This window comes from Octopus bimaculoides, chromosome 4 (assembly GCF_046866305.1).
Source record: "Octopus bimaculoides isolate indiv1 chromosome 4, ASM4686630v1, whole genome shotgun sequence".
In the NCBI taxonomy this organism is placed as follows: domain Eukaryota; kingdom Metazoa; phylum Mollusca; class Cephalopoda; order Octopoda; family Octopodidae; genus Octopus; species Octopus bimaculoides.
In genome coordinates, this window is record NC_142931.1 from 143,161,531 (window position 1) to 143,177,165 (window position 15,635).

Sequence of the window (15,635 nt, forward strand, 5' to 3'; positions counted from 1 at the left end):
AATTTCTGTTTATCTCACTTGAATTAAAATACACACACACACACACACGCTAACACACGTACATGAGTGTATGTGTAACCTAGTAAACCTGTTTAACAGTAAATGATGAGAAATGGTAATAAAACTTTTGGTGTATGTGTAAATATTTAGAAAAATGTCAATGAATAACTATAAAATATGATGACAAATATGATGTCAGTTTATAGTTTAAGCCTTTTCTCATGATATTTCTAATGCAGTACACTGTTTGTGGGGGTCATTTAACTTTGGGAATAAGAATTTGGTAGAGAAGCCAAGTAAAATTGTAGCCGTGACAGATACCGGTGTCACGCAAATGGCACCTGTGCTGGTGGCACATAAAAGCACCTTTTGAGCATTCGCAAGGACCGAGATCATTTGGTATTATGCTGGGCTTCAAGCGTTGGGCCTCATAGCGGAAATGACTGAGTCCATTTGGTATTTTGCTGTGCTTGAGAAGAAGGCCTATCAAGCCAAGTAAACACTTAACAACTGATTCAGGAGCATTCAGTGGTGCAGATGTATCTTGTCAGGTGATAAATAAATACAAATCGTTAAAATAACAGTTCCGCAATGTAACTTTCCGTTTTGTAGAGAGATAAGCAGCCAGACAGAGGAAATATCTTCATTTATATAGAAGACCAAAAATAAAATCACAGTTGACAAAAAGAGAAATGAACACGCAATCCAGCGAGAAAAGTATTAAAATAACCGTTAACATGAACTACGATGAGAAAGATATGGTATAATTTTTTTCTGTGCAGGGGTTCCTTGAGACATGTAATTTATTTTAAGGGTTACGCAAGGGTAAAAAGGTTGAGAATCGCTGCTCTTGGCAAATAACACAATATTCAATGTTCTAACAAAACGTCTACATCAAGTTGGATATAAAGATTGCTTTTTAGTATTAATACTGCTTCTGTTGCTAATGATAATTTTTAATAAGCCTGCTGGCTGTTTGCGACCTTAGTGCTTGAAAGGACACTGAAATTCTATATATCGTTGATAGTAAGATTTGACTTGTTATGTTGCTACCAAACGTCTGCCACTGAGGAACCCAAAACGGCAAAATTATGTGATCTGGCAGTTCTGGGGGCTGTAGCAGATGATTCTTGTCTTTCAATGATACAGCTACGAGTGCTTTTATGCACCACATGTCTATGTAAGAGACTCTCTGTCGGTTAATAATGCAGTGTACAGTTTCTTAATAAAATACCCAAGTTATGTTGGACATAAAGATTGCTTTTTGCTATTAATACCACTTTTGTCACTCTTAATTATTTTTTACATAATTTTGTGAAAGTTTCAATTCAAATTTTGGAAATTTTGTAGCCGAGAACCAACCAGAAATGGTCTCAGATGTGTTTGCATAAAAATAGGTTTATAAAAGGGTCATTCATGATGCAATTTCTTGTGAGTTGTAATAGAATATTTATGTCAGTGTGTGTGTCTTATAAATGTTCTAAACCCAGTTCATTCTTTGTCTACTTTCAGTCGAAACCAACTAACCATGTTACCAGCATTTCTTTGTCAACTACCTATGTTGGAGGTTTTATTGGCAAATAACAACAAATTAGTTTCTCTGCCCCCAGAAATTTGCAAATTAGAACGATTAATGGATTTGGTAAGTAATGTTGCATCTTGTTTTATTTGTATATTGTGAGTTTGATCACAAGATCTGCTCTGATTGTGCAAACCCATGTCTTTTTCTTTTTTTCAAACCAGTGAATACCATTTTTTTAACCCTTTAGCATTTAAACCAGCCATATCCAGCCAAAAGATCCTACCTGTTTTATGTTCAACCTGGCCGGATCTGGCCTCTCACACCTACCCTACAATGTCGTTCTAAAACTTAAGTTTCCTCAGCAAAATCTCAAAGCTACCTGAAAATGCATGATTGGTTCAAAACAATGTGAATAATAAGTATTGCTTTTGACAGAATAATGATTTGAGGAAGGTGCAATGACTATTTCTAGCAGGTTAAGCAACAATATAGAGACTCCCTCATTGATTCTGCTTTGTTTGTCAATTGCGAAGCAGACCAGACACATACTTCACCCCACTGGTTTTTCTCAGTTACTTTTACTCCCCTCCCCCTCATTTTTCTTCCACCTACCGTCTTCACCAATCACCTCCTTTCTGCACCTTCTCTCCCCTCCCAGAGCTACTGTCCATCATCAACTCCTTGCTTACCTGCAATCACCTTCAGCCATCCCTGATTGAGCGCTCATATGGCATACAGGTATTTGGTCCACCATGAAGTATGACTCAGTTCTGTCTTCTCAGATCCATCATGTCTTTGGCTTGTTGATGAGTATTGTATTGACAACTCATATGGTGTCTCATCTGTTTCTGTACGGCTGCAGGCATTGCACACTGCAATATGCACTGATGAATCATATGAAGTGCAGCATGACATTCTAGACATGTTGCACTGTCCTCCCTGTCCAGTCTGTTTCTGTAGCCCTGCTTGTGACATCTGACTGAGTTGCCAAGTATCTCCTGTCATAAAGCAGCTATCCCTGTTGCGTTCTCATACTCCAACCTCTCACCTGGCACAGAGCTTCCTCTCGCAGCTGAGGTGCTCTTGTCTTGCAAGTAACTTGGCAACCATGAATGCTCGCATCACATGGAAAGCACTGGTGTTGGCACCATGTGGAATGCACCGGCAGTGGTGTCACACAGAAAGCAGTGGTGCTGGTATCATGCAGAAAGCTCTGGTGCTGGCACCACATGGAAAGCACTGGTGCTGGTGCCACATGGAAAGCACTGGTGCTGGTGCCACGCGTGGAGTACCTAGTACATTCTGTAAAGTGGATGGCATCAGGAAGGATATCCAGTCATAGAAACCATCCTCAAACAGCTGGAGCCTGGTGCAGTCCTTTGGCTTTGCAGCTCCTTTCAAACTGTCCAACTCATGCCTGCATGGAAAACAGGCATTACATGAGGATGAATCTACTCTCACTCACCACCACCACCAGTATCCCCTCTTTCTCTCTCTCATCTGGACATCAATAATAAATTTTCAACTGGTTCTGGGTTCAGTCCCACTGCGTGGCACCTTGGGCAAGTGCCTCGGGCTGACCAAAGCCTTGTGAGTGGATTTGGTAGACGGAAACTGAAAGAAACCCATTGGGTGTGTGTGTGTATATATATATATGTATATGTTTGTGTTTGTACCCCCACCATCGCTTGACAGCTGATGCTGGTGTGTTTTCATCCCTGTAACTTAGCAGTTCAGCAAAAGAGACTGAGAGAATAAGTACCAGGCTTGCAGAGAATAAGTTCTGGGGTCAATTTGTCTGACTAAAGGCAGTGCTCCAGCATGGCTGCAGTCAAATGACTGAAACAAGTAAAAAGAATATGAGCCACTGAAGAAGCTTCTTTGTAGCCTCTTGACCTGCTAGAAATAGCAGCTAAATCTCACTCACTAAAACCAAATGTTTTTTTTTTTAAATTGACACCTTAGATAATATAGTCCTAGATATACTGTGTCTAAACAAAACCTGAAATAGTCGCGTCTGTAACCTTTTTGATTTTAAGTCTGCTTTATCAGGCCTGGCCTGAGGCTAAATGGTATTTATCATTACGATCACCACCATTCACCGACTCTCATACAACCATCACAACCACTATCTACTCCATCACTATCCACTATTCTTACCACCACCACCCACCATTATCATGGTTGCCATCAATCCTGTTTCCACTCTGTCTACCAGTTACCTTTTAGCAGTCATCTCGTTGATTCCCACTCAGTATATAGATGAAGTTTACATTAAACATGGTTTGATCTCCACACTTTACATAATATAACATGAGGTCACTGTTTGATGTCTGTGTCAGATAACATGATGCATATACCAAGTTGTGCAGTTGGTTGTGGTACGTGTACCAAGTTGTGCAGTAAAGACAAATTATATTCCTAATTTGGTTTATTTTCTGGCATCATATGATTAATCACAAAAGCCAATGGGGGGCAGCTCTGTGCAGTCACTTGATATACTGAAATCTCCCCTAAAACCACACTCCGTCAGTTTAAAGAATTGAATAAACATATTGATAATGTAGTCCTAGATTTGCTGTGCCTATATAAAAGATGAGATGGCTGTGCTGAGAATGTCATTGGCCAGATGTTAGCTTTATTGGGGCCAGTCAGGACTAAACAGTAACAACAACAGACCCTCTGTTATAATACAACCAGCTAGAAATAACTACCAAATCTGCCTCATCATACCTTATGAAATTACAAAAAAGAGAAGTGCACATTGATTAATGTAAGTCAGAGGTTCTCAAACTTTTTGGGCCACTGCCCCCGCTCCTCATGGCCACATAATACCCTCAGCACTCCCACCCCTATTTTTATGTATAAATAGAAATTTTATATTTTACTAATTTATATATACTATGAATCATTTGATATTTAATATATTATATAATTTGTATACAACACTAATAATAAATTCATAAGCGTCCCCCCAATCCAATGCCTTTCTCCCAATGCCTTTCTCCCAATGCCTTTCTCCCAATGCCTTTCTCCCAATGCCTTTCTCCCAATGCCTTTCTCCCAATGCCTTTCTCCCAATGCCTTTCTCCCAATGCCTTTCTCCCAATGCCTTTCTCCCAATGCCTTTCTCCCAATGCCTCCCTTTTCTCTACCGCCTCTTCAGACACCAGCGCCCACCTGGACCCTCTCAATGCTCACTGGGGGGGGGGGGTAGCACCCACTTTGAGAACTTATGATGTAAGTTATTGATACACTTTGTCTGAATTAAAATGTGGGATGGTCACAACAAGAAGGCCTTTCAAATTAATTTAACCATTCCCTGGCAGAAGTGAAGTTCTTGTTCAGAGTTTTAGTTTTATCTTGCAGAATTTTTTTTTTGTTTTGTCAAGTGCCTTTGGCATTTGCAATTCCTCTTGAATTTGGTGAAGCTGGTATAGTTGGAACCTTATTTTCTGCCCTTTTTTAATCCTTTCACAAATCTCCACCTTTATAGTACACAAAGCTGGAGCTTCGTTCCAGTTTCTTTGTTGCATTAATCAGATGTGTTAGATATCTCCCTTTGAAAAAGCTATCATTGAACAGATTGGCAACTTTCCCACAAGGTTTACTGCCTGTAAATCCTTGTAGCTGCATGTGATCCACTCAGGAATGCAACAAAATATCAACAGTAGATTGGAAAGTCCAGTAGTTTATCTCCAGCAATATTTCCTGGAATTCTACCATATTTCCTCATAGAAGGCTGTTGCTGGTTCTAGAGATATTTTTAAAATTAGATTATGCTTCGTGTAATTTAATTATCTGTTACATTAGCTGTTAGATTGGCAGAATCGTTAGAGCATCAGATAAAATGCCTGTTGGTATTTATGACCCTTTATAGTCCAAGTTCAAATTCAGCTGAGGGTAGCTAGACCTTTCATCTTTGCAGTGCTCATTAAAAAAGAAAATAAAAAGGTAGAATCAAGTACTGGAGTTGATATAATGGAATCTCCCTCTTGTTTTAGAGGCCTGTAATGCAGCAGAGACATTACCTCCCTACCAGACTAAAAGATTAAAAGGAAAATCAGAAAACTTTGGCGTCATAATTGTGAAATAAGCTTCTTAATTACTCGGCCAAATTACTCAAGGCTTTGGGTGGCCCTGGGCTATAGTAGAAGACACTTGCCCAAGGTGTCACACAGTGGTACTGAACCCGGAACCATGTGGTCGGGAAGCAAACTTCTTACCACAACCATGCCTGAACCTATTACATAAATTTTTTTTTTTTAAAGTTAAAAAAAACAATAACTTATTAAAGAAATCTGGTTCCCATTTCACTATTTTTACTCAACGGTTTCTGATTTCATTTCAGTTCTCTGTAATTTATATTTATTTCTATTATTCCATTAACCATTAATCTGTCCCCCATACCCCCCATCAATGTAGTCATTTATTTATAGAATTCTGTCCATTGTTTGTGAGTCATTTTCTGGAAATGTTGAAATTGGCTACAGCAATATATTATACTGTTGTTGGCTGTTGAACCATTGTTGCTGCAAGAGTTTGGACTACATTTGTAAAGTTTACAGTTTCATGTTATTGTTGTTTTAGTCCCAGATTGACTCTGTTCAAATAAACTTGACCATAGGCACAGACATGGCTGTGTGGTAAGAAACTTGCTTCCCAACCACATGTCTCTGGGTTCAGTCCCACTGCGTAACATCTTAGGCAAGTGCCTTCTACTATAGTCTCGGGCTGACTAAAGCCTTGTGAGTGGACTTGGTAGATGGAAACTGAAAGAAGCCCATTGTGTATGTGCATATATATATATATATCATCATCATCATCATCATCGTCGTTTAACGTCCGCTTTCCATGCTAGCATGGGTTGGACGATTTGACTGAGGACTAGTGAAACCGGATGGCAACACCAGGCTCCAATCTAATTTGGCAGAGTTTCTACAGCTGGATGCCCTTCCTAACGCCAACCACTCAGAGAGTGTAGTGGGTGCTTTTACGTGTCACCCGCACGAAAACGGCCACGCTCGAAATGGTGTCTTTTATGTGCCACCCGCACAAGCCAGTCCAGGGGCACTGGCAACGATCTCACTCAAAAATCCTACGGGAGCCAGTCAGGCGGTACTGGCAACGGCCACGCTCAAAATGGTGCATCTCATGTGCCACCCGCACAAGAGCCAGTCCAGGGGCACTGGCAACGATCTTACTTGGCTTGCCGGGATATATATATATATATGTGTGTGTGTGTTTCCCCCACCACTGCTTAACAGCAAACCATTTGGAGACACAGTATAAAACAAGGCTGTGTGTCTCAGAAGTTTACGGATTCGTGTCCAGTCACTCTCTATTGTACCTTGGGCAAGTAAGTTTCCACCATAGCTTTGGTTCAATCCAAGCCTTGCAATTGAAATTAGTTTACTGGAAACTGTGGAAGATTGATAGGGGCTGATTTCTGAGTGGTGGACCTATTCTATAACATGGTTTTAATGCCAGCACCCAACACTTGGGTACTTTTAACTGACTTCAGTGATTGATGTGAGGTTAATGCTTTCTTCCTTTCCTTCTTTGTAGGGACTTCCTTCCTTCTTTTCTCCCACCTATTATAGAGGCCCTGCCAACTAGTCATGTCTGCTGTTGCCCTTTCTCCTACTTATACCTCTGCCACTAAAATAAAGTTCCTATTCTCTTAGCAATTAATATAGGTTAATAGGATTTTTTTTAGAAGTTTATAATTAAAAAAGCAAGTGACACACAAATTAATGACATGGTTTTTTTTTTCTGTTGTAAATTACTTTAATTTCACCCGTCCCTTCTGCAGTTTTATAGACTGTGTAAACTTTTGTTTTTTGTTTTTTTTATACAAGACACAGGTTTGCTCTTTGTAAGATGTAAGATGTCTTAAGAAGGTTTAAGTGTCAGAACCACCATTGCTAAAAAAAAACAAAAGGCCAATGAGTTGCATGGCCTGCCTGTAATAGCAGCTAAATCTTATTTGAATCTAACTCTGTTATCTAATAAAAAAAATATGAGGATGCATTTGATAATGTAATCCTAGAGACGCTGTGTCTGAGATAAAGATGGGATAGACATGTAAGACCAAAGATGTGTTTGGTAACTTAGCAGTTCGGCAAAATAGATAGAATAAGTACTAGGCTTACAAAGAATAACTCCTGGGGTCAATTTGCTCGACTAAAGGCAGTGCTCCAGCATGGCCACAGTCAAATGACTGAAACAAGTAAGCGAGTAAAGAGAGTATCTCTGATCCTTGTTGACGTGGGTGAAATTTGACCTCTCAGTTACAAAAGGATGTCATCAAACAAAACTCCATTTAAATATGTTCTTATATCAATATTATTTCCAAATTGTTAATTTTGATTATTCATGCATTTAGCTTTAATGTAGTAAATTCTAAAATATAAATTAGTAGTTCTCATTAATTTGGTTTGTTGTGAACCCATTCAATTAAAATTTGACATAGCTAAGTACTTATTTAGCTATTATTTTATGGTCTGACATTTTTGAACCAATTTTTCCTGGTATGGAAAGCTGTAGCCTCAGTATAATTGTTGTTGTTTTACTAGGGTCAACTTTGACCCAGCAAACTAACCTATTGATTAAGTGTATTCCAGCTATGACTTGTCATATCTGCCCCAAATAATCTGCCTGTCTTATATGTTCAAACTGATCCTGTCCAGCTTCTCACACCCAGCCAACAATGTCATTTTGAAATCAAACAGTCACCTCATTGAAACTTCAAAGCTATGATATAATGCATGATTAATTCAGAACAATGTGAATAAATGAGAGAAAGTTGAATGCTGAAGAGTTAAGAGATTAGACTTCTGTTTCTAGCTGGTTGAGCGACCACATACATAGAGGCTTCTTCATTGGTGGTTAGAGGAAATGGTAGAGTCTCTGTTTTAAGATTACTGTGTGCAGTTAGTTAAAAGGTCAATGATTGTGTGTGTGTGTGTTTAGTCCACTTCCAGAATTGGTATATTGTATACAGAAAGGTCCTCTCTTCATCAAACCTTCCACCCTTGCACTTCTTCCTCCCGTCTCTCCTCTTCAGTTTCCTTCTCCCTTTCTCTTTCTCAGCTATGTTCACACCCCACCCCCACCTCGCCCATGTCTCTACTTGTTTATTTAAAAAGACTTTTCTTCTCTCTTTCTCTCTCTCTCTCTCTCTCTCTTTTTCTCTCTCTCTCTCTTTCTCTCTCTCTCTCTCTTTCTCTCTCTCTCCTGGTTCACCTTGACCTAACCCTCTCCTCTCAATGGCAGTTATTGTCAGGGATTTTCAACAGCCACTTCTCTCTTAGCATCACCACCACCACCACCATCCAGTTTCTCTTTCTTCCTTCATCATCATCATTGCTGTCATTTCTTGAATGTATGTGTGTTTGCGGTTCCTGCCACCCTCCCCTCCATCTCCTGCTTAACAATCACTGCTGGTTTGAGTAGAGTACCAATTACCAATACACAAGGCATTAAGAATATATACATACATTATATATATATATATATATATATATATATATATATATATATATATATATATATATATATATATACACACACATATACACACATATATATATACACACATACATACACATACTTTTATGTGTTTTAGTATTGTTGTGAAATTAGGTTGATGGGAAGTAAAACGTGTGTATGTATGTATAGTTTCAGTTTGTTTTATGTATGCACAGTATGTGTGTGTGTGTGTACATATAGTCTGCATGAGACTTGAAGCAATTTATCCAAATTGTGTATTTATTGTAGCACCAATACAACATGAGTTATGAATATATATTTATATATATATATATTGTGTGTGTTTGTGTGTACACAAATACCCACTCGCATTTCTTTTGGCATTGTTATAAAATTAGGTCTGTGGAGAGCCTATTTCTGTGGCTAAGGCATGAGGTTAGACTTAACCAGTTTCATTGTTATGTAACAACTCATTTGGGAACTTCTAACGTCCCCTCTCCCACCCCAAACTCACCACGTTGGTGCTTGAAGGTTTACACATGAAACTACATACAACAGCAACAGCAGTACTATATTTCCTTCATTACTTTCTGCCCTACCCTAACCCCCACTCTGACCCTCTCCCCCCTGTTTACCCCCATTAAACTCTCATTCCCGAAACGCTTTCTCTTCTGTTCTTCCTCTCTGTCACATTTCCTTTAATGAACGGCAGACACATCATAGAGCGTCCCGACTCTTTAACTCTACAGGACAGACACAAAGGTGGTATGATTCTGGTGCCATGATAAAATGTACTTCATTCACCCTGTTAAAGGATAGCAAATGATCAGTGACAATGTAGGGGTTAGACGGGTGCACATAGTCTGTCAAAAAGCCAGGACTAACTCTCTGGGGGCCAGTGCCTTGATATTATTCATCCAGTACACTCTGTGAAGTTGTTTAGGGTTAGGGTAATCCACTTGTAGAAACCCTGCCAATAATGAAACACTTTGAGTGGGATGTGGTCATTTAGGGCAGTGGTAACTCTGATTTCATAACTGATTCCCATTGTGATGGCCGGCCCCCTCTAACCCATGCCAGCATGGTTAATGGATGTGAAAATGAAGATGCGGCACAAACTCTTTTATATAATGACAAAAGACTGAGGATTAAACAATAATTCCTATTGTGCCGATATTACATATTTGGTATTATTTATTCACCATTACACATGTTTCATTAGCTAATGGGAATCACAGAATTGTACATGTATAAACATGTAAAAAAAATTTGTACTAAAAATTCTTCATACCAAAAATCGATCAATATTATTGATATATTTTGGGATGGTCATTTTTTTTTTTCATGCCAAATAATATTTTTTTTCCCAGTGTAAATGCAGTATGTATTTTATTTAAAGGATAAATTATGAATTTCTGTTCTTTTTTTATTTTCTTTCTCTTGTAGGATGTTAGCTGCAATGAAATTTCTCGTTTACCAATTGAAATAGGAAAGTTGCCTCTACTTCGGAGATTAAATGTTAGAAAAAATTTATTAGTAGAAATACCTCCAGGTAAGTTAATTATTCATATTGTCTCTGGAACAACTGGGATTCTCCATTTGAACATCTTTTTCCATGGTTAAGACTAGTAGTTCTTAACACAGGAGTGACCAAGGGGAAGTACGTGTCAAGGGGAGTACTATGGGGAGGAAGGGGTGTTTAGAAGGATTGTGATTCTTGTTAGAAATGAAGTGTTTTAACCAGGTGCAATATTTATAAATGTAAACATAGGTGCAAGAGTGGCTGTGTGGTAAGTAGCTTGCTTACCAACCACATGCCAACCACTAGTTTAATGATAACTAAGTTATTTTACTAAATTCTTTGTTATATTTAAAATTAATTGAAAGAAACACAGAGCATCTCAACAGAAATACAGTAACAAAAGGGTTAAGCTTGTGTTAGGAACATAAATTCTGACTAAGGTTTGGTGGAAGATTTTAATTCAAAACTTATGAAAACAAGACATTTGTACTACAGAGCCAGAGGTGGTTTCAGCTGGGTTGGTAATGAAAAGGTTAATGACAACTAAGTTATTTTAGTAAATTCTTTGTTATATTTAAAATTAATTGAAAGAAACACAGAGCTTCTCAACATAAATATGCTAACAAAAGGGTTAAGATGATTATCTTGGCTATCATCTGGCAGAATTGTGTGAAAGCGTCACGAAGTATGTCTACTTGTAACACTCAGTGTCAGAATGTCAACATATTAGATGATAGTGGTGGTACTGGTAGTGGTGGAGGTGGTGCTGGTAACAATGGTGACTAGTGGTAGTAGTGATTGGTGGTGTTGTGGTGTAGAAAAAAAAAGAAAAAGAGAACATGCTTGTTCTTCTCCCATAAGTAGCACTTAGCTGCCCCACTGTCAACCCTGTTCTGTAGTGATCCTTTATTTAAATGCTTTCGACCTGTGACCATGCTATGTTTTTAGACGCATCCAGATTATCTAATATGGCAGGGTTTTTTTACAGTTGGTGCTAGGAAGGGTCTCTAGCTGTAAAAAACCCTGCCAAAACCGAGTAGCAGAGGGTAGTTTTTCTACCTGGCCAGCTTCTGTGAACTGTCCTACCCATGCATGCATGAAAGATGCATGTTAAACAGTGACGATGATGATGATGATGTGTTTTCCTTTTTTGGCCATAAGGTGTGATTTGAGGGAGGCGCTCTGTGAGTGAGGTTTGAACTTGTATCTGCTTGCACGGACCTGGTCAAGGCTTCTTGGTGGAAGAAGACTGGCTGTTGACTAGGTTTACTAATCTCTCTTCTTCATCATCGTCATCGTCGTTTAACATCTGCTTTCCACGCTGGCATGGGTTGGATGGTTTGACTGAGGACTGGCAAGCCAGAAGGCTGTACGAGCTCCAATCTGATTACATTGACTCCAGTGTATAACTAGTACTTAATTTATCGACCCCGAAAGGACGAAAGGCAAAGTCGACCCTGACAGCATTTGAACTCAGAACGTGAAGACAGACAAAATACCACTAAGCATTTCGCCCGGTGTGCTAACGGCTCTACCAGCTTACCACCTTGTTATAGTAATAATGCCCTGATGCAGTACGAGGCAGTGGCTCTCATGGCTTTTGATCTTGATTGGAAGTGCTATCAATACATTGTTTTGTCTTGGTATGAAAGAAGGGCTACAGCAAATATTCTGCTCAGTGCCACAGATTTGTTTGTCAGTTGCTTGACCTTTGGCGGCTGATGATATGTGCATCTCTGATCACGAGCAGAAATTATGGGGGAGCATCATAGCCATGTGTTGAGAGGAATTCTTTGGGATTTGAATAATTCACCTCTGGAAGCATGGGTGTTTCGTTCAAGATCCTTAAACAAACCTTATTCAGGGACCTTTTGAACAAGATGGGCTACTCAACCTGAAAAAAAATTCTAACTGGGCTTCTCAGACTGCAATTACTGGTATTATATTTTGTGTTTGAAGTTATGGATTGTTATAGAATAAAATTTGAAAATGAAATCATAAAACGACTGGATTAAAATGATTGAGAGGCGGGGCAAAAAAGAAAAAAAAAAAAATGCATGCAAGCTCATCTTTTTATTTATTAATGTGTACAACATTTAGAAATAGCTATATAATGGAAACTGTAGATCTTTGATGTTCAACATTTATCTCACTTGCGGTGAATAAATAATTTGTTATTCCCTTGAAAACTATGCAGAGAACTGTTAAAACAAGCACATTGCTAACTGGCATGGTGTGTGTGTGTGTGTGTGTGTGTGTGTAAACATTGCTTGATCAATATCTATGTGTTAGACTTTACTAGAAAATAGTTTGCCAACATGGAGGGCCTCTCTGCAGCTGTGTGTGTGTGTGTGTGTGTGTGTGTGTGTGTGTGTGTGTGTGTATAAACATTCAATGACCAGTTTATTCTTAATGACTCCATGCTAAACAGAAACCTTTAGAAATTCCCTCCTTGTCTACTACAGATAGTTGCTATTTAGTCAAAGTTCAACCCTGAATAAGCAGATATGCTATGAAAGGCAATCTGGTCATGGCCATCCTGTCTTTTCAAACAATCTTTCTCAGACTACGTTATCAAATGTATCCTTACCCCACTTTTTTTTTTTCTTTACAGACAGATTTTGTTGCTATTTCTAGCAGGTTTAGTGACTCTGTAGAGGCTCTCATTGACTTGCACTGCAAATAGTTTTCTTGCTAGGAGTGTTATCTCTAATTTTAAGCTCTTATCACCACCACCACCACCACCATTACAATCAAGTAACATTTATATCTTTTACTGACATGAGTTAACCTGGCAAGCTGCAGTCCTGCCCCTTACATCTTAGCCTATCGTTTCATCTGACACAACATGGTGAGGTTTCCCTGTCTCTGAGAGGCACTCAGATATCTTGATTGAAGTTCATGCTGTTACTACAAGCATTCAGGCCACACCTCTGGTTCCTCCACTGCCCACGTTTTCCCCTGCATGCTCAGGTTGGACATTAGTGGTATCAGTCAACTAAGCCAAGGAGAAGGGCCTGCAAAGATCACCCCTCCCCCCTTTTTTTTATTTACTAACTTATTAGAAATGATGAAACTCTAACTACTTCATCCCACCTTCTCTATATAAAGTGCCAGCTACATCTGCCTTAATTCATCCTCTTCTCCCAGATACACCCTCTGTTCCCCTCTTCATCTCAACAGTATAGTTGTGTGGTGCTCTCTGTTACCGCTTTAAACCATCCTCTTCACTCAGGGTGCATCATCCAGTCACATTATATGAACGACATATGTACACATGACATCTACACTACAGCGATATAGTTGTTGTTTAGTAAGCTGACGGGGTTGTGCCATGAGTTGGAAAGGTGAGGAAGGTAACGGAGGAGGGTGAAATGAAATGCATTAAAATAAAGTAAAACAAAAGCTCTTAAGGAGCGCAAACCTCCGCCAAGGCAACACCAACATCCTCTCAACGATTAGCCAGGGATGATTTTTAAAGTGAGAATATGACATAGTGGTTAAGAGCACGGGCTACTAACCCCAAGATTCCGAGTTCGATTCCAGGCAGTGACATGAATAATAATGATGATGATGATGACGCCGCCGCCAACATCATAGTCGAAAAATACCTTAGGAATGAGAACCCAGGTTTGAAATTTCCCCAAGACACTTGATGAAGGCTGGAGGGTATATCAGCCAAAATGTTATGTTAACAGCAAACAAGATGAGGATAAATATCTGTCAAATGTAAATAATATAAATAATGTACATAATTCCTCATCTCTTAAATATAGAACTGTATTATCTGAAATAAACTCGACTGCTTTCACAAACAAGAATGCTAAAAATGAACCTGACCGCTCTAAAAAATTAAGTAAAAAAACAGGAAAAATAATCCAGAATCCTTGTCTGGTACCAGATTGATCCGAAAATCTAATGTTTGGCCAGTCACGAGGCCAAACATCCCTGAAAGTTTCATCCAAATCCATTCAGTGGTTCTGGAGTCATCTTGTCCATGGGCGAAGAAACAAACAAATGCGACTGAAAACAATACCTGTGCCTTCGTTAAGGTGGAGGTAATAAGATAAAATGAAATATGAGGTGGTTTAATTTTTGTAAATAGATTTAGGGATACAAAAGTTTTTAAAGTTCATGGATGTAAGAGATTAGGGGTATATAAAAGGTTTACGGGTATTGAAGTGTATGTGAAAGTAGATAGGTAAATATATAGATAGACGTAGAGAAGGGTAGATCGATAGATAGATAGAGAGTCTGGGTAGATTGATGGATGTGGTTTAATGTTAGTCAATGCCTTTCATAGCGAGCCACTTCTCAACTGGAAAGAGAATATTCATTTTCAGAGACTGCAAAGTATACAAAGCACATGATGATGATGATGATGATGGTTTGTGGAATGACTTAAGATGATAGGAAACTACCAATTTTCACAATTGTAGAGGGGAGAGACTGTGAAAGAGAGAGAGAGAGAGAGAGAGAGAGAGAGAGGGAGGGAGGAGAAAGAGAGACCATCCTCAAACCCAGAATTTTTGTAGTAGGATCATCTCGGGAAGAAGATATCGCAAACAATACTGGGATGGGAAGTATATAGTTTTATATCTAGACATAAACATACAACACACACAATATATATATATATATATATGTATATATAGTATTGTAATGTGTCAGTTATATACTAAATTACATGGCAACAGGCACAGGAAATATAGCTCAAATTTGTATTTAAATATAAAATCTGACCTAAGCCTATAACTACACAGTCATAAAGTATAGAAGCAACATGAATGGTATAAGGTTTCAATCCTGCATCTAGAAATACAGAGATGTGAGCAAAATGCTGTGTGTGTGTGTGTGTAATGTAGTAAGGCAAGTGTTAGCCATGACTACAGTGGTGAATTCATGCATTCATCAGGGCTTGGTCCTGAATCCCCTCCTATTCATCATTGTCCTCCTGGCCATAACAGAGGAATTTAAGACTGGCTACCCCTGGGAACTACTATAGGCTGATGATCTTGCTCTGACTGTAGAATCTGTGAGAGAGTTAGAAAAGAAAATTCAGCACGGAAGCAAAACCTGGGATTGAAGGGTCTTACG

General features: G+C 38.9%; 1 protein-coding gene across 50 annotated transcripts in view; it reads left to right on the plus strand.

Annotated features, from left to right (window-relative positions):
- Positions 1-15,635, plus strand: part of LOC106872026 (DISP complex protein LRCH3) — a 249,406-nt gene that overhangs the window by 86,907 nt on the left and 146,864 nt on the right. For all 50 annotated transcript variants that reach the window (XM_052967554.2, XM_052967550.2, XM_052967558.2 and 47 more), the window contains exons 3-4: positions 1,513-1,642; positions 10,463-10,568. In XM_052967554.2, coding sequence (XP_052823514.1) covers positions 1,513-1,642; positions 10,463-10,568 — 236 coding nt within the window. The remainder of the gene's footprint in view (positions 1-1,512; positions 1,643-10,462; positions 10,569-15,635) is intronic.